We start from the raw sequence: 25,979 nt of genomic DNA on the forward strand, positions 1-25,979 counted from the left end.
AGCTATGTAAAAACATTACTGATTCATTTACTTTTGAGCGCATTGATTTAGCATTTATAGAGTTGCGATCATTTAGATTGACTTACCTAATAAGGTAACAGCAAAGTTTGTCACGCCATCTACAATCCCGGCCATTAAACTTGGAGGTTGCCGTCTCCTAAAACAAATTTTAGAAATATTTAAAGTTTTCAAATACAAAATAACTTAAGACAAACAAAACACTATTGACAAACGAATTTACAGAGTTATTGCCCTCCCTCACCGGGGCGCCATGGCCACGTCGCCGGCTACGTAGCCATGGCTACCTCTGGCTTCCTTCGGATGCCAAATGGAGTAGCCAGTAGCAGCCATTTACTGGCCAGTCATTTCTCTCGGCTTGTAGAAAATGGACGCGATGCGCCCTTAGGAACAATGGCGTCTTTTACACGTAATTACCTCGCAGCAGCAGCACGTCTCGTATGTTCCTCGTCACCCGCTAATATGTCTAAATTTCTCGCAACAGAGCGCGCGCACGCACTCAACGAACGCAGTAGGGCCGCGCTGGCTGCTGACGCGATCCCGCGCAATCCGCCACTCGCTTCGGCCACACGTGCCGCCACAGCCGCTGGGGAACCCAACAGCTCAAGACCACCAACTACCCAACCTAAATAAAATAAAATTATTAAAACATTAAATAGATTTGAATACTTATTGACTTAAAAGCAAAAAATACTATATATGTATTACATACGTCCCCCCCGAAAATGCGTACACATATCGAACCGATTTTGATAAAATTTGTAAGGATTATCTGTAAGTATTCGTTCCTGAGAAATATGTAAAAAACTTACGAACTTAAGGACATGCATGAAAGCCTAGTAAGATAATTGAATTTCATGATACAACTCAAATTTTTAAAGAGTGATTAGTTAATAATAGGTTTAAAAAACAATTTGCTCAAATCAACTAACCAGCTCCAAGTATAGCCGCAGATAGATAGTGTACAGTGAGAGCCCGAATCAAATTTTCCTGTGTCGTCATCACGTAGAGAAGTTCAAACTCACTAAGATGCAACGGGCTCTGATCCAAAGCTATATACATTCGTACCTAAAAAATATATATTAGTATTAATGGCACTTTCACTCGTATTTTTGGCAAGATTTCGAAAATCGATCTCTTTAACAATAGTCGCTATAGCCTATCCCTACTCCTCTCACTCACTCACTCTCAACCACTCCACTAATGAAAATCGTACTAAGATCGGTACTTTTGACGTGATTGCGTTTATACAGGCAGTTAATGCGTTTATAGGCAGTCGATCATGGCCAGTATTTAATTGTTTTTATTATTCCTTATTTAGTTTCGCACACAAAGTTTAATTATATTCAAAGCAATCATTAGAAATATATTTTATTCGTGATAATATTTAAGTTGTCAATTTCCTAAAATTTTCTTTTGTGGAGAATATAACCGAGTAACTCGATACACGCATTAAACACAAAAATAAATTTTAATCAATAAAATAGTGGTGGCCTAGTAGCTTGAGCTTAAGCCTAAGGGTCCCTTATCCCTGATGTCGTAAGTTCGAACCCCGGTTGAGCACCAATGGACCTTTCTGTGTATTGCGCCTTTAGCACTCGCTTGAATTAAAACATCACGAGGAAATCGGCATGCCTTAGACGCAAAAAAGTCTACCTAATCTATCTTTCTTGTCTATTAGAAAAATCAAATGATCAGCTTGGTCTTGTACATGATACAAATAAAACTTACAGCAGTATGCAATGTTAACGTTAACTGTAGTGGGTGTATATAAAGTCGTTGTATAAGCAATGGTCTTGCAAGATAATTGGCTTCGGATAAAGCTTCGCTGTCTGAGCAAGGATCAGCAGGTGGCACAACAACGCGAGCTAATTCAATAAGAGCCGATACAAACGCGTCTTCGATGTATAAGCCTAAGGGTCCAACTCGAGCCTCTAGCTTTGTTAACTCTGAAAAACAATTCGCCAATACTGGATTTTGTTCATACTTCTCAAATCAAACAATTTATAGATAATATATTTTTATATATTAAAACACAAACAAACTGTGCTTGTAAGTAATTATGACTACTTGTTACAAATAAGTATAGTGATGTCCGTTTAAAGAAAAAACATTTTACTACTGTGACTGTAATGTTGTGAATACATAAGGTCATTTAAACTTAAAACACTACAAACAGATGCATCTTGTATATTTTGATGGTAACTCATTTGATGGTAAATCATCTTTGTGAATAAGAATTATATTAGTTCGTATCACTTTGATTGTATCGTTGTTTCAATTGTAGAGAAGAGAATTTGTAGCAAATTTAGAGTGTAACCCGATTTTGATTTAATTATATAAAAACTCAAAATTTCGCAAGCAAATATTCTAGTCAATGTCTGGTTTGACAGTTGACAACTTACCATTATATGTATTCATTTCCGCCGTCCATCTGTCACGGCGAGCGATGAGCAATAGTCTAGCTGTTTCCTCCATTAAATCGAACATATTTTCGTTCATATTCCACAGAGGCGGCCAAAGTTCTTCCGCTACTGGGGCATCTGTGGTAGCGACAACTGCGAAGTCGTAGTCTCCGCTCTCATATTGTGTGTTATCGATGTGAACGTTTGCAACTGTCAGCGTAGCTTTTTGTTTCTAGAACAACGAATAGGTGAGATTTTAAAATAGTTAAACATCGATTAAACTGTAAAACCCCTATGGCTTAGAAGGTACTCCTGTTTATGTTTTCCCTCCTATAAGGAGCCGAATATGTTCTTAATGTTTTCCGTTGAATACACAGCACGTAACATATCGTAACAATAGGGTATTTGACAATATGAAAAATGTTATCGAGTCTGTAAAAAACATGACTTTAATAAAAAGGAGTAAAATACTTGTAAAAAAATCCATACTTATAAGTTTCATTTTTATACGTTAGTCACTTGACACAAAACGGTCACAGATAAGCCGAATAGACAATAATGTAGCATACCAGTCAATAATGTCGTCATCTGTCTCGTCCTAATACAATCTTAGAGTTTTATTTCCTTTCTGTTTTTGCTCGAAATATATGTGTATTAGTAATTCAAGAATTTCAATTAAATCGTTAAAAACTTGACGTTTGTTTGTGTATACAAGCATTGTACGTGATAGGCGCTGGGACGTATTTAAATCGATGTTTTATGATCAGAAAGGACAACAAGAACTATTTTTTTTCCTTTTTTGATTGATCGAAAATGGTAAATTTGGTAAACTACAAAAACTAAAAAATGGTAAACTCACTCGGGAATTTTCTCTAGCCCATAACGATAATCGTTGTAATGTAAGAGCAAGTATTGGCAAATTGTCAGAAGCTTTCGCAAATGTTATAGTAACACTGTCCACTAACGCGCGGATTCTGTCCACTTCGTTGCTCTTCTTTGACCATACTGCAAAACAAAACATACAATTTTTTATTATTACTATTCAATTTCGTCCCATCAATTTGTGTATACTAATTTCAAATTAATAGACACATTTATCTAACACAAGCATTATTGCCTATACAAATTAACGAATAAACTATACCGAACTACAAAATTAAAACATCATACATTCAGGTTTCCATGTCGTAGAGTTATAGGAGTTCTGATCCATAAATACTATCTCTGCTTCTCTAACTTCCAATAAATCTATAAGAAATCATAAGATTTTTTTTTAAATAAGTGAAGTGATAGCTCAGGTCTTTAACTCGGCAACGGAAGAAGTTTTATTGTAGTAACATACGGAATTCTAAGGCAAGCGAGGTACTTTGTCACTATCCTGATTTCTTTTATATCGTTAAAATGATTTTTGGAGAGACTATATGAAAATTACTGGTTTAATAAGATATTAACATGTATTTATTTTCGACGTGTAAAGCGAAAACAATTTTGTCATTCAACCATTTACTTCATTACGTCTCGCCTACCTTAAGCTTACGATTGTTAATTAGGTGATTGAGATGAGATCACTGATTAAATTTTCAATTGAAGAGAATGAAAATCAAATAAAAATTCTAGTCACTGAAATCGTAATTCTCAGTACACTCACCTTCAATATCATCCTTGACTGCTTGCGACAGGTTTGCTAGCGAGGAATCGTCGAGCGTGTCCATTTTTGACGTGGATGCCTAATAAAGTAAATATTAATAGAAAATTAATTAAAACAATGTTTTATTACCACGCGTATCACACATTCAACTTGTAATTTCGCCATCGTCTTCTATCTTAATATTTAATTATTAAAAATCTTTGACACACAATTAAGTTATACGTATAATTGCGTACTACTGTTATACGTACTGTGTTACATATACATACATAGCTTAGAGACAATAATGTATTGAAAGGCGTTTATGTTGTACATTTTTACCAGTCCTTAGTCCCTAGTCTACATTGGACAGGGCAGTTTGTAGGTCTGTTTGGGTACGATCGCGTAACAGGTTCCGGAAAAACCTCGGAACAGATACTGGAAGTATCACGGAAGTTGTTTTTAGTAATACTGGTTCCCGCAAACACTGGCACTGCTTGGTGCGGCTCTCAGTTCTGATTAAGTGGTCGAACGATGCGACGTCACCATTTTTAATAACATGTAGGTCGATTTACGTCATATGGTATACCTGTTCCGGTGGGTTCTGTAAAGATTTCTTCCGCTTGCTAACTGCTGACTGTAACTTCTGCCTTGGTTTACCATTTAATTCCGTACGCTTTGGGTGTACTGAAACTTTTTATATTTTTTTAGGTTTACACAAGCAAACGAATTTAGCCGAATTAATTCATAATAAATATATAGATGTAAAATAAAATATACTCACGATAATTACTGATAGCTGCCTGATTCTCAACCTGTAAGTTAACAACATTTTTATATTATTATACTATGTAGTATTAGTCAACAGCATATCTTGTCCCCAATAGACACGCGAAACGATCCGTCTTTCCATTTTTTTTTTTTTTATAAAACAGGGGGCAAACGGGCAGGAGGCTCACCTGATGTTAAGTGATACCGCCGCCCATGGACACTCTCAATGCCAGAGGGCTCGCGAGTGCGTTGCCGGTCAATTACAAATCAAATTACAGTATTCTGGAATCTTAACCCTAAAACTTTAATGAATCTGGAGATATTTTATGTTGCATTTTAAAAAACCTGTTATCTTTTGCATTAACATTACTATCCTAAAAAAATATATATGCATTCAAATCTTATTTTGCAAAGTGATAAAAATGTATTATTTATTGGGCGAACCCAAGTCATATAGGCAGGGTATTTCAGAGTAATTTCGTACTATTTAAATTAATTGCATATAATTTAGACTTACTTTATCTTTAACCGGTTTTTCTACTTTCAAAAGTTGGCGGCGTATTTCACTGGCTGATAAATCATACTGAAATCATAAAAATCATATTTTAAGAATATAATACATTATACATTCATAATGTTATAACGCCAAAACGCTCCTCTAGACAAGATGGCGTCGGACCAAGCTGTAAATACGTACACGAACATAATTTTTGATACACATTCATTATCATTGAGCTATTTGTGTTAACAAATGAACATTTATGGTCCATCAACATCGTGAGACTAATCCTAACCATTTTTGTATCACGTGACGGACGTAAAAAAATCAATATTTTTAATTATTGATTATTGGCAGGTTATTTAACTCCATAGCGATTTAAAAATTCATGTTTTAAATATTTCCATACTTTCACATAGGTTATATCGTACCTGATCCACGTCCAATAGTTCGACAAGTGTAGTGTGAGGGTTGGATTTAATATTTAACTTAATCATGACACCGTTAGTAAGCTGTATCAAGGTTTCTCCATTGACAACCGCAAATGATTCACTCCAGTCTGGGTCTAATTCCTCTGTAAAAATACTAAAATTTACAAAAACAATTCGAACGTTCCCGGACTATGAATAGTATGGCGCTATTTATGTACAAAACAACAAAACAATTGATACAATATCATTACAATAACTCTCGCTAAATTTCATTACTTGAGGTCTGTGGCTAAATTTGTTTTAATTAATAATTTAAGTGAAGACTTATTAAAAATAATCTGTTTACCTACTTGGCTAAATTTGCACAAAATGTGGGACCTCATTTCGACATATATCCGTTTAAAGTGATAAAGTTGTTTGTACCTAATTATAGTTAATAGAGATAAAAGTACCTCGTAATATGCCGACTAGCAATTGTTGCATCAAGCTTTTTGTGAAAATTTTAGGTGGATACGTATTATAATAATGTGGACAGCTATAATATGTAGATGATTTTGCTTCTATGACACACCACCATTTTGCCCCAACGCACTCTCGAATACCAACCGGTTGCTGAAAAAAAAACTTATATTTTTAACGGTCCACGTGTTATTTAACTTTGCGATTTTTTATATGCCAAATAAAAAATCGCAAAGTTTCTTTTGATCTTATGTTTTCCAATATATAAAATAAACTATACAAAATGGATTTTTAGCGAGTTATGACACGCTTAATAAGTATTAGAGAAACATTTTATAGTCTATGGGAAGAAATTAATAGTTCTAAATAGATATTTGCTTGCCTTATTGTGTAACTTATATATGGACTGTCATATCTAAATGGGTACAACTTATCCAGGAAATTTAAAATACTCACCGGAGAATCTACGAACAATTGGAATTCCTTGCTATTTTCTGGTTCAGCGATAGCAAGGGGTTTAGCTGTGCGATTGCATATCAAGAATTGTGGGCAGGGATCTTCAGCCACGGTTATTATCCAACGACCCGAGTGTTGTTGCTGACAAACGACGACTGGGATCTGAACATGTAATTTAGTACATTATTAAAATTAACTGAAATTCTGTTAATTAATAAGTGTTGATAGTGGTTAACGTACGTCCTTATGGTCCTAAGGACGTGCGTTCAAAGTCCGTATACCAATGGATGTTTCTTTCAATGCGCAATTAACAATTGCTGACGGAAATTGCGAGGAATATTGTTTATCGGTTCTATTAGACCTCAAACGACAAAACTTCAACATATGTCTGGCTCAGACGACTGATATTTTATAATCAAAATCATTTATTGATTTAGGTAACACAATGTACACTTATGAATGTCTATAAAGAAATACATATCTTCTAATTTTACATAAACTGCCAGTTCTCAAATCAAGGGCGTAGAACGGACGAAAAGAACTGGCAATAAACTCTCTGCCACTCTTATTGTACGATTTACAACCGTACAGGTATTTGCAATGTAAATGACACCAAGAAATATGATTTGCTAGTCCTTCGAGCTGGATCAATGTTCGGGGTTGGGATAAATTATTAAGATATTTAAAGGGATAATTATTTATTTAATAAGCAATGGACTAAACTAGTGGGGTGAGATGAGATTAAGAGTCGCGCCCGGTACGAGGTCTGAATGCCGACTAACTTAAGTGAATATGATATAATGGAAAAGATATAATGGAAAGGAACACACAAGCAAATCATATTGCATGGTGTCATTGACATTGCAAATACCTGTACGGTTGTAAATCGTACATTTATATATTAATTACTATTATAAATTACTATAACAAACATTTTGTAGAAAAAAACCACGGCTAATCAAAAGAGTCAAAGTCAAAGTGTCAGTTCTCGTCCGTTCTACGGCCTTGATTTGAGAACTAGTAGTACATGTATATTTGGAGACATTATTTTATTTTATTTAGTTACATTCATGAATAAATCATTGTATTTTAGTCACCGAATAATATAAAACATAAAATCGTCAAAGAAATGGATGAAATTAACCACTACTGTAACGTAGTTACGGCAGCTAAAATTTAACTATAAACTACAGGATCAAAGATCAAACATACCAATCGGGTACCACAGCGCAAGGCTAGTGGGCGGCGGAAAGGCGACTTTCCCAAAAGTACAGGCGCACCCGTTTGCCCAGAGGTGTCATCTAGCGAGAGACATAGGAACGCGTTCAATTCGTCCACGTAGTCCCCAAGCCATCGTTCTTGCAATGTGAATTGGGTCAACGGCACACATTCGAGTCTAGTAAATATATGAAACTGTTACGTACTGTCACTATTAGCATTTGTGTATTATGGAATGACGTCTTTACTTCTTTGTGTTAAGGTGTATTTTTAAACGGCTTAAAAAAGATGTTATCATTGTACACTGTGTGTTAGAATTGTTTAACATTCTACTCAAATAGAGTAGAATGTTTTGCTTTGGCTTCTAATGCGCCCATTTTTCGTAACTGTATGTGTCCTCAAATTTTAGGAAACCACGTATAGGTAATTTCAGATACTGGTACTTAGAACTTAGGGAACAGTCAAGTTTCATCAAAATCAGTTCAGTATTTTTTAAATATTTAATCATCTACGCATTTTTAGGTAAATAATCTTTAATTATATTAAATTTCTGAGTACTCAATTTTTTGTCGTATTTCATCTACCTGTCTTCTAGTGTAGGATGTATTACTTTGTAACTCTTCGGCCGAAGAACAGAAACTTCTATTTCTTTTGGAACTCCAATGGTCGACACCTTTAAAAGAACAATGAGTTAAATATGCGAAATAACTTAATACAGGTATTAAGTTTTATACATATATTTATTTACTCACAAAAAGCTCCATTTTAAGCAAGTTTCGAATGGCGAACGACGATGTTATCCCAAAAACATACATTGACTCCTCTATTTCAAGTGTCAAAGATAAAAGTGCTACCTGAAAGTAAATATAAATTTAATAATTAACGTATTAATTGTACACGAAATAAATGAATGAGTTAGAGTATATCTAATTAAATTTATAGCACAACTTATAAGGAACAATGCATAATGCAACGGGCTTTACGCAATAAAGCAATATCTTCCAAAAGACCCTAAAACAGTTAAAAGTTCAACACAGATAAAAAAGATCATTCAGAAGAAATTAGGTCTATAACTGCCGATCAGTTATAAAGCGGGCTTAGCATTACTTATATTTACTTAAATATTAAAATGAATGAGACTGTATTCCTGTAATTTTCTTTAAAATGTATTTTCATTTAACGTAATACAAGCAAGACAATTAATCCCTATATTTATAAAGACGAATCATTTTCGGAGCTGACCACCGTTCCATTCAAATCATTCGACTGTTGGGTTGAAGGCGTTAATTTTAAAATGTAATAGTTAGAATTTATAAAGATAGGCTATATACGTATAGTTACGACCTACATAACGCTGAAGAATGGATCAAAGCTAGTATAATAATATAAATTAACTAAAAAACCAGTATAATAATAATAATAAACTAAAAAACACAACATGATTGTTCATTCAGAAAGTTAAATGTAATTTTAATACAAGTTTTCATGCACTTATTTACTTTGTACTTTAAGAGCAGTGGCCTAGTGGCTCTAGCATGCGACTCTCATCCCTGAGGTCGTAGGTATGATCTCCGGCTGTGCACCAATGGACTTCATATGTGTGCATTTAAAATTCACTCGTACACGAAACCATCGTGAAGAAACCGGCATGCCTTAGACCGAACAAGTCGACGGTATCAAGCACAGAAGGATAATCAGCTATTTGACTATTTGAAAAAGAAAATGATCACGAAACAGAAATTTGAGGCCGTGATCTAAATTCTAAAAGGTTGTAGCGCTAATATTTTTGTTTAGTCATTAAGATGGTACATTGTATACGTATATGTACACGTACAGTATACGTATTTTTAGGTAATTTTTAAAAATAAATTAAAAATATCTTACTTTCTGATTGCAGTGTATTGCGCAGCGTGTAGGACGATCCAACCATATATGTTTAGGCGAAGGCTCTTCGTATCGTCCGGGAATTTTACAATGCACCTCAAATTTTGTGCTCACAAACGTTTCGCGTCCCATTTCGATCGACATGTAGAATGGTTTCTGCCAAAAATATATGTTCTCAACCAGTCGTTATAATTTTTTTTTCGTTACTAAGTTTTTTGGACTTATGAAAGATGTGAAAAAATGGGGAAAAATTTAGGTGAAACGGAATTTTAAGAATAATTTTAATTAAAATTATGGCAATGCTCGCTTACGGATACTGTTGGATATCGCACTTAGTGTCCCGGTAAAACAAAAATTTATTTTAGAAGGCAGATCACCTACTTGCCTTAAAATTGTTCTATGAAATAGACGCTTATGTTCCTTTGGCATTTTTAAACACCTGTAGAACTACTAGTATATTCTTCACAAATATCATTTTGGTATAAAAATCTTAAGAGAAATTCACTTACATCAATTATATTGTTTGATGCTGCAATTGCCACGCCGGGTTCAATCTTGCAAACCGGTGCCCCATCATGCGATCGTAAAGTTAGGGCAATTGTCGACGCATTCGCGAACAAGACTTGAGGTAACAATCGCAATTCTAGCGAACAACCACCACCCACACGTACAGGTACATAGCAAACCTAAAAAGAATCAACGATTACGATTTTCTATGGAATAAGTAAAAGACGTAACACGAAGTATTAAGGATGTTATTCACGAGAATTGAATTTTGAAAAAGCTTAGTAGTTGTAGGTTTTTTAACACACCCTATGTATAAAAGAACATTGTGAAAAAACATGCTTTAAACCGAAAAAGAGATCCATGAGGGTCATTAAAAAAATCGACAGAACGTCATAGTCGTAGAATAGTGACGGATCTGACAAATAGTAAACTTTACAAAATAATATACTCATGTTAGTTTTTGCTATAACTATTTTAATTCATATTCTGTTATTATGAAAATTGGCATACAAACAAACAAAAGGGTTTGTTTTGAAAAAAAATAAAAATAATAACATTAAATTACACAGTTTTCTAGGAAAATCACATGTTTCTATCAAATCCGTCACCTTACCGACTGATTAATTTGAAATTTAAAACACATGGAATTTTTTTCTTAAAGTAGCCGTAATATTTCGTCAATGTAGTATCCAAATATGATAAAAAGTAGATTTTTTTTCAAATCCGACATTGTTCTACGATCATGACGAGAAAGCTGGTCACCTCTCCCCTCGCGAAATTAAAATTAAAATTGAATGTACAATGCTGTTAAAACTTATGTAAGAAATTAATAGAAACATTAGAATTAAGTCAAAATAAGTAAAAACTGTTAATACGAATACAAAATTCCTCCATCTGTCTTTCAATCTAGGTAGTTCGTTCCACGGCCCCCAGGGATCAACCTCACCCATAGGTAGGCTATTAGAAAAAGAATCCGTACTCGCGAACCCTCCGGCGTTGAGAGTGACAATGGGCGGCGGCACCACTTAACATCTGGGCCTACTTGCCCATTTACCTCCTGTTTTATAAAAACTAAAAAATCTACTAATTGTCTATGAAATAAAAATGATCAAAGATGTAATCTGACGACAAGACGGCAACTTGGTTGTACCGCACTTGGTTTTTTTTTACATTAGTATACCTAAGTAAAAATTTCTACATACGAATGTTAGTGTTGCAGTGTTTAATAATGAAATTTTAGCATACATTGATAGCGGTTTTAGGTTGCAATAACGCTGGTTTCCAATCACCGGCCCAATGGTTTCTAACCAATGTGTGTGGCCACGTCGATTTGGCATCAAGCCCGGATCTGCTCAACCTATAATAAATACCCGAAATTCAGACAATTGCACATATATTGTGACATTTATTTACAGCTGTTATTAAAACAATGTAAACCATCGTATTGTCATTTCAAAACTGTATAAATTTTTGTTATACAACTATGTATATATATCTAAACTTTCTTTCGTGTACATGTATAATATGTATAAGTGAATGTGTGCTGGTATAAGGACTTCGATAGAGACAAAAAGGATATAATAAATGCAATTTCAGTTTAAACAAAAACAATGTTACTTGAAAAAATAAAATCGTGTTTTAAATCAACTTTAATAAACTAACTAAATATGTTATATTATAAGTAATTTTACAACTTCAGGAATAGTTAGTTTCATCAATATCGGTTTAGTACTTTTTCAGAAATTGATTTTTTGACGTTCATAAGTGTACATTGTGTTACCCATTTGAATAAATGATTTTGACTTTGATACTTGTGGACACGTATCTATCTATCACTAGTAAATCATGTTGACAGGTATTAAGTAGATTATATTTTTTCTAAATGAAAGAATAAAGCTAGGTTCAAAAAATATTTTACGATAAGAACTATACCATTGTTTGATTGCATCAAGGTGTTCATCAACAGTCTGCACCGGTGGGTGCTCCTCAAAAACAGGTGAATTCGAGTTCTCGTAGCGCAGTTCTAGTTCATTTTTCGTCACCTGGTACTCGAAGTCCCTAAATTTACATTTAACTTATATAAAAAAGAACGGTAGTATATAAAAGAAACTCTTAATGAAATTACACAACGGAATAGCTATATAAAAATCTAATTAAATTTCAAATAAACTATTCTACCCTTATTGTGTCAATTATAACGTGAATATAATTATGAGCCGTCACGGAACGCCTGGCAGATGTGAACCATTGAAAAGAACAGATTACTACAGGAACTAAATATGGCATGATAAGATATGAAGATTTTTAATTATTTTTCTAGAAAATGGGGAATGTCCACAAAATTTAAATTTTTGCATTTTCATTTAATACAAAAATTAATTTCAAATTGCGACAACTAAATTATTTTATAATATATTTTATTTTCTGTATCGTATAGCGAATTTATCGTTTTCCCGTGGATATAGATGTTTTTAAAAGAAATAAAAAAAAGGTTATTTTATACAAACCTATATTGTAGAGAAATAAAATTCTTGTCAGTCGACTTGCCATACGTTGATATGTGCGTACAAGCTCCTCGACCCGGAGCCGTCTGTATCCTTGCATACTGCGGCTTTGGATCTGCATCGGAGCTATAGTCCGATGTTATCGTCATCTATAGAAAATATAATATTACGTTGTAGTACTATTGTGTTGACACGATCAATAATGTTAGCCGAAGATACAAGTGCTTTAAATCCATCTCAACCCGTTTCTGTTCATGCAGTAAAGAGCAGCGTGAGGCAACCGGTATGTCTAAGAAAATAACCAGTGACCCAAAATCCCCAAGGCCTCAAAATGCAAGTACTTGATCAGGCTTCAGTTCCTGACACACACTTACGATTATTGGGCCTAAGGCATGTCGGTTTCTTCACAATGTTTTCCTTTTTCCCGAGTTAAATGCACACATAGACAAATCTATTAGTAACAGCCGTGATTCGGCTGACCTCAAGTTTAAGTTGCTGTACATTTGGGTCAGTTATATATTGCTCGTTTTATAAGCGTGGCGATTACTTCAATCGTAGAAAATACGCCTTAAGAATTAACCAGACGCAGGCACTCTCTTTTGCATTACTAAACATTTAATTAGGGGTACAAATAATGACCACCATTTATACGATTTTTACGGTTAAAAAGTTAAGCATACGGAAATCCAACAATAAGTCACAAAATGCAATGCCGCACGCACTACTTCCATATTTCATGTTAATTTTTAAAAATGAATATTATGCGAAGTTAATAAATAATTTATAGAGCGAAAATAATGACCTCTATTAATAAAAAAAGTATTCGTCAACTCATGAATTCAAAATTCACTTACAAACCTTGTCTTGACAAGGTTTGGACATTCGGTAAAAATTCTGACGACAAATCAAAATTGTGAATCTCATAATCCTTATTAATGCACTAGTAGACTCGGCCAAGCGTTGCTGTAGCTAAGAATTTATATATTACAAAGTAGTAAACTATTTAAGAGAAACGGCAGGAGAACACCAATCGGGAATAGTGTAGCTTGCTAACGGTGAAAGTTTAGATACATACATTCATATCCAGTGGTAGTTCTGAAGTCAGCATATATAAAGGCCAAAATGTCGCGATGAATCGTCCATCTGATCGTCCGCGAACTACGCGGCACCACACGGCTACAAATGGGACTTCGCCCTGATGAGGAACTGGAAAAAAACGGGAATTAACATAAATAGAACATATCAAGTAATCTAATTAAATAAGCCACAACGAAATTAAAAAAAAATGATTATTTACTTTTTACAAGCCATTGCAAGTTTCTTCTTCGACATTCTTGCACAGGTATATCCCCGGACCAACCAGATTCCTCCGCTGTTAATTTCACTCTGAAGAAAAATGAAATACACTCGTTTCAAAAACAATACTTATTAGTTTCTCTAAATTTCGAACATCATATACACAATTTGTTTGTATTAATTAGTCTTATTTTTATTATTAATATATAATTAGTTTAATTGTAGGCAGTAATACATGCAAAACACGAAAAACTATGAAATGTAGCATGAATAATGATGACGTTTAAATTCTTGATTTCGATTATAAATAATTTCTTACTTGAGAGAAGCAAGTCCTGGGCCACATAGAACACTGAGACCAACGGTTTCAGGATTTAAAACTCCAGCAGTAATGGTCTGCCATGGGTTAACCGTCGTATCCCGATATCTCACCTATACGTTAACAAAATAATTATGAATAAGAAACAAAGGAAAATCCATTTCGTATTTCAGCTTAAGAAGGCAGAATACGCAATTCCACACTTATCACCTCGACGTCCGTCATTCCAAAAATGAGCGTTTTATTTAAGTTACTTTTTGCTGCCTTATGTGGCCAAACTGCTCATTTTAATTTCTAAACCAATTTGACTTATTGTCCTTCAAGATAAGAGTGTATTCATTATTTAAAGTCCGTCATCGCACTTGGGGGCCTTCTGGTAGTAAGTGACCATGGCCGGCGGTATCACTTACCATCAAGTGAGAATACTCTGTCCGTTTGCCTAAGCAGGTTTTATTTAGTATTTCAATTAAAGTATATTTTTATGTCAATTAATTAAGAGGAAATGGGTCTCTTACCTAACTAAACATTTTTTTCATTTAGTAGGACACGTATGAAATATAGATTTTATCAGATATTAGAAGTACAAATCTTTTGTATTATACCCGCAAATATCTAGTAGCAGTATTCTGACTAAGCGCAAACTCTTGTATGTCAAAAACATACTTGATTGGTACATACGGGAGTCTTAGTTTTCGCAGTTTCATTTCGAACCAACCAAGTTTAGTCATACACGCAAATAATTAAAAGACTATAAAAAATACAGCTTTTCCTTCGTTAAAAACAAAAGCTAAGGTGTGTTAAAAGCTTGTGATAGGCTAAATACATTACCATATACATAAGAGGTTGCCTCAAGACGTTGACCAAACGCACACGACCCGACAAGAACATATCCCGTCTCGCGCCCGTACTTTTTATACGCACATACAGCGTTACAAACGTCTTTTCTTGCGCATCCTTTTCACTGGGTCCTTCCTCAGAGAGATTTTCTAGAACCACCTTGCAGGAACCCTCTTTAAAATCTATACCTGTTTGAAAATGTTTATCGTTTGTGATTGTCAAAACAAACTGTTTACGTGCTGTTGAATATTTCTTTAGAGATTACGATGACATGTATAATACATTTTATCTTAATTAGCTTAGTAGTTTAGATTTTAGCATATATACGTAGAAGAATAGACGGTAATTTTGTACCAGTACTATAACACTATGACATGTTCGAATCTATGGTTCAGTTTTTCTGTGGTAGATTGATGAATAATTTAATATTTTCATATATTTTAGACCTTTCCAAATTTGAGAAGAATAATAATAATTATTGTATGATTACATTAAAAAAAACTAACTGTTCGACCAATGCCAATCCGTACAGGGCCCAGCAAAAGCGAAACGTAGCTTTTTAGGAGCCAATGGAATGCGCCATCTGTTGAGAAGAAAACAAATCTATTACAATCTTAAACTAGACAAAATATTCTTCTCATATAAGGCTTATAATTGTTTGAACCACCCGCGATTTTAAGTAAGTAATACAATGAATATGCGAACTAGTTATGAAGAATTAAAAGTGTATGTATACGTGTTATAAGTATACGAGTATTTTTGACAAAAATTCCTTACCTGTACGCATGACTCACGCCAGGTCCAACTGGAACGACTTCTTTCGTGGCCTCTTGTCCAATTCTTAAGGCTACACTACATTGGTTATGAACCCAAAGCGACACGCGGCCGTCTAGGGCTTCGACGGGACTGGCTGGCTGTTTTGCATGTATATCCATGTGGCTTTTGAATTTCTAGAAATAAACAAATATGAAAGCTATTAGAAGATATCTAAGACAAGATAGAGAGAAGGATAGAATTTTATTTTATATTATAAGAAAAATGTATAACGTCCTGTCAGTTGATTTATTTGATTTGCTTTCCAAGAGTAGACCTAATTTTACTTGCATATAAAGCAACAGTCATAATAACCTTTTTTCGTGGCTTGCACTTTCTGTAAATTTCTAATTATTTTCCAGCCCTATTTCGTACGCACGACTTATTCGCTATAAGCATTTAAATGAGTCCAATTACGAGGTTAATAACATTTTTTTACAAAACTTATACATTCTAAGGAACATTTTACATAGTAAAATATCACACCTGATTGTATACATTGGTCCAATCATCTATTAGCGCCCGTACGGTGTAAACACGCGGTACATTCATCGCTATAGATATTTTTCCTGCTCGTACATTGAGCCGAGGAATTTGCTCTAAATAAATCACGCCTTGGGTTCGAAATTCTTCCAGGAATGGCTCCAATGTTCCGGTCGAGCTGTTTAGGATGTCACTTCTGAAATTCAGATCGTCGATAGGTATATTAGTACGAGGTTATGCCGAGTTAAATCCTTCATATGTATTCAAGTGTATCATAAAAACTATAAAAAAATTGTATATAAATTGTCATAAATTTTAAGTAAAGTCCGCCATTTCACATAAAAAATTGTTGTATGCACACTATATGTCACAAGCGTTTCAAGATTTAAACCTAGATGACTCTGATGAATATGATAAGTAAAAATGCAATGATTTTTATAATAATTAATAATTATTATTAATCTAGAGATGTTCCCGTATAATGCTGGCCACACAAGACTTCCAACAAATTTACAACAACAAATTATAAAACTACAGAAAGCTATACTAAATAATTACATTAATATACTTTTTGAAGTGAAACTTCTTTATCGGGGTTGGAAAAAAATTTAGTGTAACATTTTTTCGTTACGCGTCACACGCGAAATTTTGTAGCAGGTTACGCGCCATCTTTTTCTTGTCCCTACCACGGTTGATCCGAAGAGATTCGAAGCCATTAGTAACAAAAATATATAATAACGATAACAATGATAGTAATACTAATAATTCTATTACAATTAATAAAATTCTGTAATAATCTTAGTACTACATAGTAGTACAGTAATAAGCTAAAATGAAATAATTGTATTTGTATTCATGTCTATGATAATAAAAGCCTTTTGCTAAACATTATCTAATTTAACTTTATTTAACCAATTTCTGTAAAGTTGCATATAGTAGATCATTTTTCGAAAAATAAGGTCATAAAGAAGTTTCACTTCTTACGCGTGTACACCTAGTACACGCACACATTTTTTTTTTAATAATACCATACTACTTTTTATAATAATACTTAATGTTTTTTTTTTTTTTTTTTCCAGTATTTATTATTGATACAAATGCCGAAACGTAGCTTTAGCTGAGAAGCCGAAGCTAATTTATTAAATAAAAATTTAATTAGAATACATATATGGGTCATAAATATCAAATTTTAAAAAAATGTTACTTACGACAATTCAGCGTCAAACACGACTTTCGGTGTAGATGCGATTAATAAATGAGCAGCTGTATCCGTGAGACGTACATTTGCAACACGATGGCTCCGACATAAAGGGCGCGACACATAATAACCTTCCAGAAGTCTTGCTTCTCTAAAAAAGCTATCTTTGTAAATTTCGGTTATTTTTTTACATACAATGTATTGACAAAGATATTTGAATGTGTAGTTTAAATATAAAGCGAGAATTTTGAAAAAAAAAGACTATGTTTCGATTTGGTTTTGTGTCTATTGCTCGCTCCGCTCTACCACGTATTAATTAAGTCTCTAAACACTGCATTTAAGACTTTAAGAAAAACTATTATTTTTGCAAGCATTTGGAGATAATTTATTGGTAATTAGAGTCAAAGGCTAACTTTATGGCTGCTTCGTACGTAATGATGCGTAGAAAACAAATTTAGAGTACGACCTAGCTAATCTTAACATTTGCATCGAACTATGCGGCTGTGAGCACCCTACGCCTAGTGAATTAAACGTCCGACTCTCATCTCGTCGTAGGTTCGAATCCCGGTGCACCGATGGACTTTACTATGTGCGAATTTGACACTCCCTCGTACGAGGAAGCAAAAAATTTTGAGAAGTCCGGCATGCTTTATACTCTGATTTTTCATTCCGTAGCATTCTGGCATTTCATAAGTGTTGCTACGAAAAAAGTTCTCCACCGAAAAAGGGAAAAATTTGACCCATTTGAAGACATAAAAAAATAAAATCTGACGTATTTTTTATGTTCTATCTAAGGTAAATCTAAATAATATTGAAATTGAAAAATGTGCCTGACCAAAAGGTATGTCATCTCTGACTCGTCAAAAAATGATAGCTATCAGAATACTACGGAATTAAAAATCAGAGTATAGACCCAAAAAGTCGACCGCGTGTCTGCACTGAAAGCTGATCACCTACTTGCATTTGCTAAAAGAAAATCACCACGAAAACCTTTCAATAGAGAATGTTTGTAAATAGATAAATAAAATCAAACCTGTTTATTATCGGCATCGTGTTGTGGACATTTAGTTCAAAACAGGAAAGTTTAAGAGCTAATTTCAAGCGTGGTAATACACGGGGTGCAAATGTTGAGTCTATCCTTAGAACTCCGAATAAGTGCTGACCTGTCACGGCTTTACTCCCGTAATACATTTCAATTGGCGGATCATATGCCTGCAATATACACTATATTGTTGATCAAGCGATTTGACAGCGTTTTTCGTTCTAGTAGACAATGTGTATGTAAAATTGGAAGAAAATATTTTGTATGTGAACCCTTTAAATTAATCATTAAATATTTCGTCAGGTAATCTTCAGAACTTGGCACTGTCTTCACGCTTATATTATTAAGACATATACTGAAATTAATATTGTATGCAATATTAATTTTGTTAAACAGCAATTACTTCTAATAGCAAGATTCTTAACTTGAATATATTAATATCATCTTTCTAGATTTATATTAAAGTCTAATTTTCATTGTGCAAAGTAATGAACAAGCAATGATTTGCCCTGGTCATAGATAAATCTATTTTAGCGAGTTTCAACTTTAGAGTCCCTCTTTTTCTAACGTTCCACCTAAATACCAAAAAGGATCAATACCGGCGAAAGCCGGAAAGTGGGAAAATCACAAGCATTGGTAATAAACTAGAAAATAACTTTTTGCTCTAATTTTACTTACCATTGGATCCCGTCCAGGTAAAAATTTAGAGATATCGAACTTGTAATTTGTGGGATTTGTCGTGTGATGTGAACTGACTTTTACTCGCCACAGACACCCAAAAACAGCTTCTGAAATTTATAATAATAGCTACTTTTGCGTAATAGTACGATTTAACTTTGAATAAACAGTTATAATCCATGCGATGAAAGCGTAAATTCCCAAACATATGAGAATTTAAATAAATCTGATCTACGGGCTCATTACTAATATTACTGATTAAAAAGCCTTTAGTAATGAGGCATGAGAGCAATGATGAATGAGTAAGCAATACGTAGACATACATACCTGACGGTTTAAATTCTAGTGGATACTCTGTGACCTCGGAAATAGGTATTTTAAAGGCAGCTTGTCTTTCCCATCTACTAAGCAGAGAAGAATAAAGTTCGAGTACGCATTCGGTATCTGTATCCTGCAAATTATATTTTTTATAATTTTTCAGATTCTTAACATCGAGGTATTACATATGTGCTTCCATTTGATTATTTTGTGCTTAATTAATGTTTAAGGTCTGGATTTTAGTTTAAATGTTATATTTATAGTAACGATGTCTTACCCCGTTATTAATAAAATCTAAATCAGTCCTATTCTGTTTTCTAATTTTTTTTTCCACAATCTAATAATACACGACTGGGTACATAAATATACAAAAACAAAAACAATTGCCGTAGAGAGTTTTGAAGACTTAATAAACAATTACATGATATCAGATTTAAGCATGATTAAGGCAGGGTTGAGCAGTGTTGACCTAACTTAGCGAGCGACTCTCATCTTAGGGATTGGTCGCAAATTCGAACTCCGTATGTGCACAGATAGACATTATAATATGTGCGCACTGCGCATTTAAAACTCGCTCGTACGGTGAAGGGAAAATGCCTTAAACCAAAAAAAAGGGTGCGTGTAATATGTACGCGCGTAAGAATTCATACTTCTTTGGCATTATTAAAAATAGTTTTTGATTGCATGCAAATAATTACAATTAAATAATCAAAGACATTATAAATACATATAATATTAATATTACATTTGAAAAATTAAATAAATAAATATTTATTATTATTCTCTTACATTAAGTGTAACATAAATTCTATTATTATTCGAATGTTGTTTTTAAATTATGTCCAATGCCGTAGCATCTTCGGTGGACAACTTCATTCTGTTAATTTTGTGTCACGGTGCGCGCGCATCGTAAAATTTCACTCTCATCAATTTTTCATAACGCGCCTAAAGAAGTATAACTTGAAAAAGATACCCAAATCTGAGGTTCATGAAAAATATATAAAGTTCGTAAGTCCTACCTGATCTGGTATTGGAGATATTGTAAGCTTAGTGATAGCCCTAGGATGAGGATACGTCCACATCACGCGGTCATCTTGAATTAATATTTGGTAAGCCATCGGTACTGGTCCATCTTTAACTATCTTGAACGCACCGCTCCTAAAAAGAAATGTCTTTTAAATAAAAGTCCAAATATCTTCCTCCCTTGTTGGTGGTTGATAAGTTGACTTTAAAAATTCCTATTCAATCATTGACCTAAATTTAATTAAAAATAATCTAGTATATATTTAGTCTTACCTAAAGTCATCCGAATAAAAATGATCGATAACTTCAGAGTCGGTGGATGCCATGGCGGGTTTGTTAATAAAACTGCCACTTTGTATAATAATTGGCAGACTGTCTGTTGATGTTATTTCACTACCGGTTTCCAAATGTTCCGACGGCTGAAAAACAATAATGCATTTTTTATTAAAGCACTCCATGTCATGAACTACAATTATTGCAAAAAATATTTATAATGGCGCTTCTAAACGGGCCATGTTTTGCTGCAATTGATGGCTGCAACACTGTGGCCGGCAACATTGCAAACAATAGCAGCCACACTATACAATATTGCAGTAATGTCCCGGCCATATAGCCAAACATGTTTTGTATAGCCACATATGGCCGATGTTGCCCCGATGGGTGGCCGGACGATCGCTAGGCTATCGAATTCAACGGCAATATTGCACAGCCAGTTCTATTGTTGTTTCAGTCACTCTCTTTGTTATGGCACAGTGTATCCTTTTTTACGCGACATGAAGTTTGCTATGAGTGAAGTGTGCCTGTTGCTATATTCTGTGTTTTGCGATCAGCTGCATTTTGACGTTGAATTAAAAATTAATTAAAATTCAAGACTCAAATTGTCTACAGTTTCACGCCTATTTAAGTAAGGTCGAATCCACAATGTCTTCTTTTTCTGTTTCTTTTTTAAAACAATATAAGCTGCTGCGATCAGTGTGATTTCGTCAGCCATTGTTGCCGGTTTGTGTGGCCCGTTTAGGAGTCTGCATCATGGGCCATACTATTGCAGACATATTGCAACACATGGCCCAGCCATAGATTGTTCGGCCATCAGCTGCATTAAAATATTTTTGTAATGGCCGGGCAATTAGTTGCCAACAGTGCAGCCATCAATTGCAGCAAAACATGGCCCGTTTAGAAGCGCCATTATAATTACAAAAAATACAAAAAAGTACAGATTATATATACTAATTCGCCCAATAAGTTAGGTACCTGATAATTTTCTTAACAATATTTGATAGTAATAGTTTAATTTCGGGCATAAACATAATGCGGTAAACAAATATTTAATAAATGAAACGCTCAAGTTTGTACTAATTTATTCAATAAAATTCACCTGGTTTCAGAAATATATAAAGATTTATATATATTCGTTGGAATACAAATATTATGTAAAAAAAAATATCTTTTTAATTTTCTAGATTCAAAATAAGTTAAAATTTTAGACATCGGAGCCAATTTTAGATCACATTCTGTCAGTTTTGGCTCCATAGTGAGGGGACCTGCTTAAAACATAGATTAAAGTGAATGAATCGAGACGGACTTCAAACATTTGTGAATCAAATTCTACTGTAATTTGGTTTTGATGCTTTTTCTATATAGATATTTCGTATTTTTACAGTTAATTAAAATAATAGTATGTTTTGTTTTTATTACAAGGTATTTTTATAGTGAAATTTTCCCTCACGATTATTCATACATAGCATTTAAAAATCTATTGATATGAGGTCAAATGTTATCTATTAAATTGGTCCTCCTATTACCCTGACCCTTATCCGTGGTCAGAAGCTCAGAGTTTTAGCCCGTGAGTCCAATATATAACGATCACCGCAAAACGCATTCTGTTTCATCAGAAATTTGTGGTCTTCTATCAATATAATGCACAAACCTCATCATCCATCAAGTCCCGCAAAGCTTCGTTCACTTTATGTACAACATCTAAGTCCTCCGGTCTTATATCAAGGATGACCTGGTCCAGATCTATTCCCAAACGAATAGTAGGCTCACGGGCCGAAAGAGTATTTTCAAGTCGACGCCACGCTTCCCACGTTGCACTTAAATGTACGCTGAAATGAGAAATAAAAACTAGGTACAACATCAATATGTGTACGAAATTAGGACAGCATTATCAAACTCCATTTATAACTTTTTTGACACGTCTATACAAATTCTATTCAATCTTATTCAGCCACTTTTTTACATATATATATGTAAAAAAAAGTAAAGATTCGAATATATATATTTATGATTTTATTTCCCACTACACACACGTGAACAGATGGAGCAATTTTGCAAAAAAATTGGAGATTAAAAAGAGTGGCGGAGAGTTTATTGCCAGTTCTTCTCGTCCGTTCTAAGCCCTTGATTTGAGAAGTGGCAGTAAATGTAAAATTAGAAGCATTATATATTTCTTTATTGACGTTCATAAGTGCACATTGTGTTACCTAAATGAATAAATTATTTTTTAATTTTTTTTTTGTCTTGTTTATCTGGAGAAGGTTCCCATGAAAGAAAATATTAAGGTACTTGAGCGGAACGTAAGAAAATTTCATAAAACTTAACGACAATATTAATTTTAATTTTACCCAGCTGTCAGTTGTTAGAAATAAATGTCAGAGACAGAATGCGCGCTGCAAATGTCGTTTAACACAGAGCATTACAATAACAAACACTAAATTTTCTAATTTAATCATATTTATTTTTATTCATTATACCAATTTGAATTAAATATTCATTGTTAAGATAGGATAACGTTTGTTGAGTGAGGTAGTTATAAAAACTAAGTTTTTATATAGATACCATGGAGCGTAACTTTTGTTTTCATGCATTTTAGAAATACTTTTAATGAACGCTCTTACTTGAGAGGCTCTTATGAGTTCCGTATTAATGTTAGACAAATATTCTAGTTATGGGTAATATTTTTAAAGTTATACTTTTTTTTGGCGCCGAACGCCGCCCGCAGACCGTCACAAAAGCTACACCCTGAATCTGTTCAAACGTAGGTAAAACAGTCTGGGCCGCTAGTTGGCGCTTGCTCTGTTTTATCGACATGTTGCAATCTGTCATGGCGTAGAGTTTTTCAGAATCGTGTTTATTTAAACCAAAATAATGATTTCTATATGAGAAAACAAGTTCCAATGTGATAAAAAACATAGTGTTTATTGTAAAATATCATGATTAGTACATATTATATAATTTCGATTGGAAGTGACCATTAAAATGGACAATAAAAATGCAATTCGAAAAGGGAACCATCCCTCTGTAGTCCCGAAGAAAATTATTACGCCAAAGAAGTATAGCTTCTAACGCGTGTACATAAGTACATAAAAGTTTTTTTTTATATTTTAGATAATCAAATCTTGTGAAATTTAATTAAAAATTATTTACCCAACAAGCATAGGCTGTAGCAAATGACATATTTCGCTTGACGGTCCAACCGTCACTCTTTGTATACAAAATAGTACTTTGCAGGTTAATCTGTCTGGCTTTTTCCCTGCTCCGAGCTGAAGGGATGATATTTTGCAACTAATGGAACACATTTCACTCTTCAGGTCTATGCTACTGGTCTTCACTGTTATATTTTCAACTCTGTTTAGAACTGAAAAGAATGTATCAATAAGATCTCACGGAACTCTAACTTCTGTCTCTTTTTACTATAACGCAAACACAATACGTAAGAAAGAGAGTGAGTACGTCAGCTAAAAGCATCAGTATACGTATAATTCAGATGAACATTAATCGAAACTTAGATTTAACTTAGACTTAGATTTTTAGTTTATTCAGTAAATTGGAAATATACTTTACTTATTTACTACATACGCTTGTGCGTTCCGTTGGCGAAACAGATTAAATTAGAGATGTTAACTTACTTAATCACAAACAAACGAAACGCACCATCGTTTATTGTTTTGTTTTACATTCAACTGGAAGTAAAACGAAAGAAGGAAAGAAAAAACTCAACAAAAAGTATAAGTAAGTTAGTAAGTAATATAAGTACCAATAAGATTATCTACATACTCAAAAATCTTCGAAATCTATCCAATGGTGGCTTTGCGGACGTTTGGATGGAGTTCTCAGTACGCGGATATTTTTTCTGTACCTGCAAATCGAAAGAATAATACTTTTACTCATTAAACTCAATTATCAAGTATATACTACAATAACAAATAATATTAAAAAATAGTTACCAATTTCAAGATCCCTTTTAGCCTTTTCATTTTATCTGTGGAGAGCTCAACTTGCAGTGGGCGTTCTAAGTCCATCTTCACGGGACTACATTCATTATCACTGCCTCCTCCTAAAAAAGAACATTTTCATATCTGGCAAGGTTCAAACTTTACCATAAAAAACAGGGTTCTAATTGATTTACTATTAATAACTAACAAAAAATATTTTTACACATAAAGAGCAGTTTTGGACTTGTGGCTTCAGCGTGCGACTCTCATCCGGACTTTTTATATCTCCACATTTTACACACATACGGTGAAGGAAAACATCATGAGGAAACCGGCATGGCTTAGAATCAAAAAAAGTACACGGAATGTATAGGTATGTTATCTAAAGCTGGCGGCTTCAACACATTTACACTTTGTGCTTGTGTAGTGTCTGTGAATAAGCGCGAGACGTGATGTCAAACTGAAATACAATCACAAATACATCACGAAAAGACTGTCCGTCTCTCTCGCGCTCGGTCAAGCTTATGAGTATAAAAGAGACAGTTATTGTTTTTCTTTTGCTACTGTTTATGTTGATCTTTACTGTTTTATATTATTATTATTTTATACATGTTGATCTTTTTTCAAACATTACCAGGGCAATCTCGTGAAATGGTGCACAATGTTTTTAATTATTTTAAACATCTTAATAAAAACAGTTTAATGAAAAAATGTTATATTTAATTTGACATCAGATGCGACTGGGGTTTCTCAGAGGAGTATTGAAAGAATAGTTAGTGAAGTAAAAGTGAAGTGTGTTGAGCTAGATGGAGCTTATGCCGAAAAATGAAAAATTATTTACACGAACTACTCTTTCACGTTCTTGGTCTGGCTTAGAACTTTTGGATCCACCCTCGTATGCACCTAATATTTATATGTATTTGACACATTTTTATTTATTTACAACCCACCCAACTTTACTAAAACCAGAGTGGACTAA

The 25,979-nt window shown here is 33.8% G+C and overlaps 1 protein-coding gene across 6 annotated transcripts in view; it reads right to left on the minus strand.

Annotated features, from left to right (window-relative positions):
• The window catches only part of LOC125062351 (vacuolar protein sorting-associated protein 13B), a 60,907-nt gene that overhangs the window by 5,181 nt on the left and 29,747 nt on the right, over nt 1-25,979 (minus strand). For 2 of the 6 annotated variants that reach the window (XM_047668200.1, XM_047668199.1), the window contains exons 44-82: nt 25,013-25,122; nt 24,843-24,924; nt 24,213-24,423; nt 22,714-22,891; nt 21,060-21,205; nt 20,783-20,921; nt 19,773-19,896; nt 19,446-19,555; nt 18,759-18,937; nt 17,736-17,876; nt 16,531-16,723; nt 16,009-16,181; nt 15,738-15,814; nt 15,223-15,419; nt 14,395-14,507; nt 14,077-14,165; nt 13,855-13,985; nt 12,783-12,928; nt 12,208-12,333; nt 11,521-11,632; nt 10,278-10,454; nt 9,769-9,924; nt 8,637-8,738; nt 8,469-8,557; nt 7,879-8,062; nt 6,667-6,828; nt 6,204-6,363; nt 5,752-5,894; nt 5,339-5,404; nt 4,835-4,865; nt 4,640-4,743; nt 4,072-4,150; nt 3,594-3,671; nt 3,283-3,428; nt 2,424-2,655; nt 1,750-1,967; nt 951-1,086; nt 436-643; nt 87-157 (exon numbers count right to left, since the gene is read on the minus strand). In XM_047668200.1, the coding sequence (XP_047524156.1) occupies nt 87-157; nt 436-643; nt 951-1,086; nt 1,750-1,967; nt 2,424-2,655; nt 3,283-3,428; nt 3,594-3,671; nt 4,072-4,150; nt 4,640-4,743; nt 4,835-4,865; nt 5,339-5,404; nt 5,752-5,894; nt 6,204-6,363; nt 6,667-6,828; nt 7,879-8,062; nt 8,469-8,557; nt 8,637-8,738; nt 9,769-9,924; nt 10,278-10,454; nt 11,521-11,632; nt 12,208-12,333; nt 12,783-12,928; nt 13,855-13,985; nt 14,077-14,165; nt 14,395-14,507; nt 15,223-15,419; nt 15,738-15,814; nt 16,009-16,181; nt 16,531-16,723; nt 17,736-17,876; nt 18,759-18,937; nt 19,446-19,555; nt 19,773-19,896; nt 20,783-20,921; nt 21,060-21,205; nt 22,714-22,891; nt 24,213-24,423; nt 24,843-24,924; nt 25,013-25,122 (5,319 nt within the window). Of the gene's footprint in view, nt 1-86; nt 158-435; nt 644-950; nt 1,087-1,749; nt 1,968-2,423; nt 2,656-3,282; nt 3,429-3,593; nt 3,672-4,071; nt 4,151-4,639; nt 4,744-4,834; nt 4,866-5,338; nt 5,405-5,751; nt 5,895-6,203; nt 6,364-6,666; nt 6,829-7,878; nt 8,063-8,468; nt 8,558-8,636; nt 8,739-9,768; nt 9,925-10,277; nt 10,455-11,520; nt 11,633-12,207; nt 12,334-12,782; nt 12,929-13,854; nt 13,986-14,076; nt 14,166-14,394; nt 14,508-15,222; nt 15,420-15,737; nt 15,815-16,008; nt 16,182-16,530; nt 16,724-17,735; nt 17,877-18,758; nt 18,938-19,445; nt 19,556-19,772; nt 19,897-20,782; nt 20,922-21,059; nt 21,206-22,713; nt 22,892-24,212; nt 24,424-24,842; nt 24,925-25,012; nt 25,123-25,979 lie in introns of those variants that run through there. The other 4 variants (XM_047668201.1, XM_047668202.1, XR_007119242.1 and 1 more) reach the window with 4 other exon arrangements.

This window comes from Pieris napi, chromosome Z (genome assembly GCF_905475465.1).
Source record: "Pieris napi chromosome Z, ilPieNapi1.2, whole genome shotgun sequence".
Taxonomy (NCBI): domain Eukaryota; kingdom Metazoa; phylum Arthropoda; class Insecta; order Lepidoptera; family Pieridae; genus Pieris; species Pieris napi.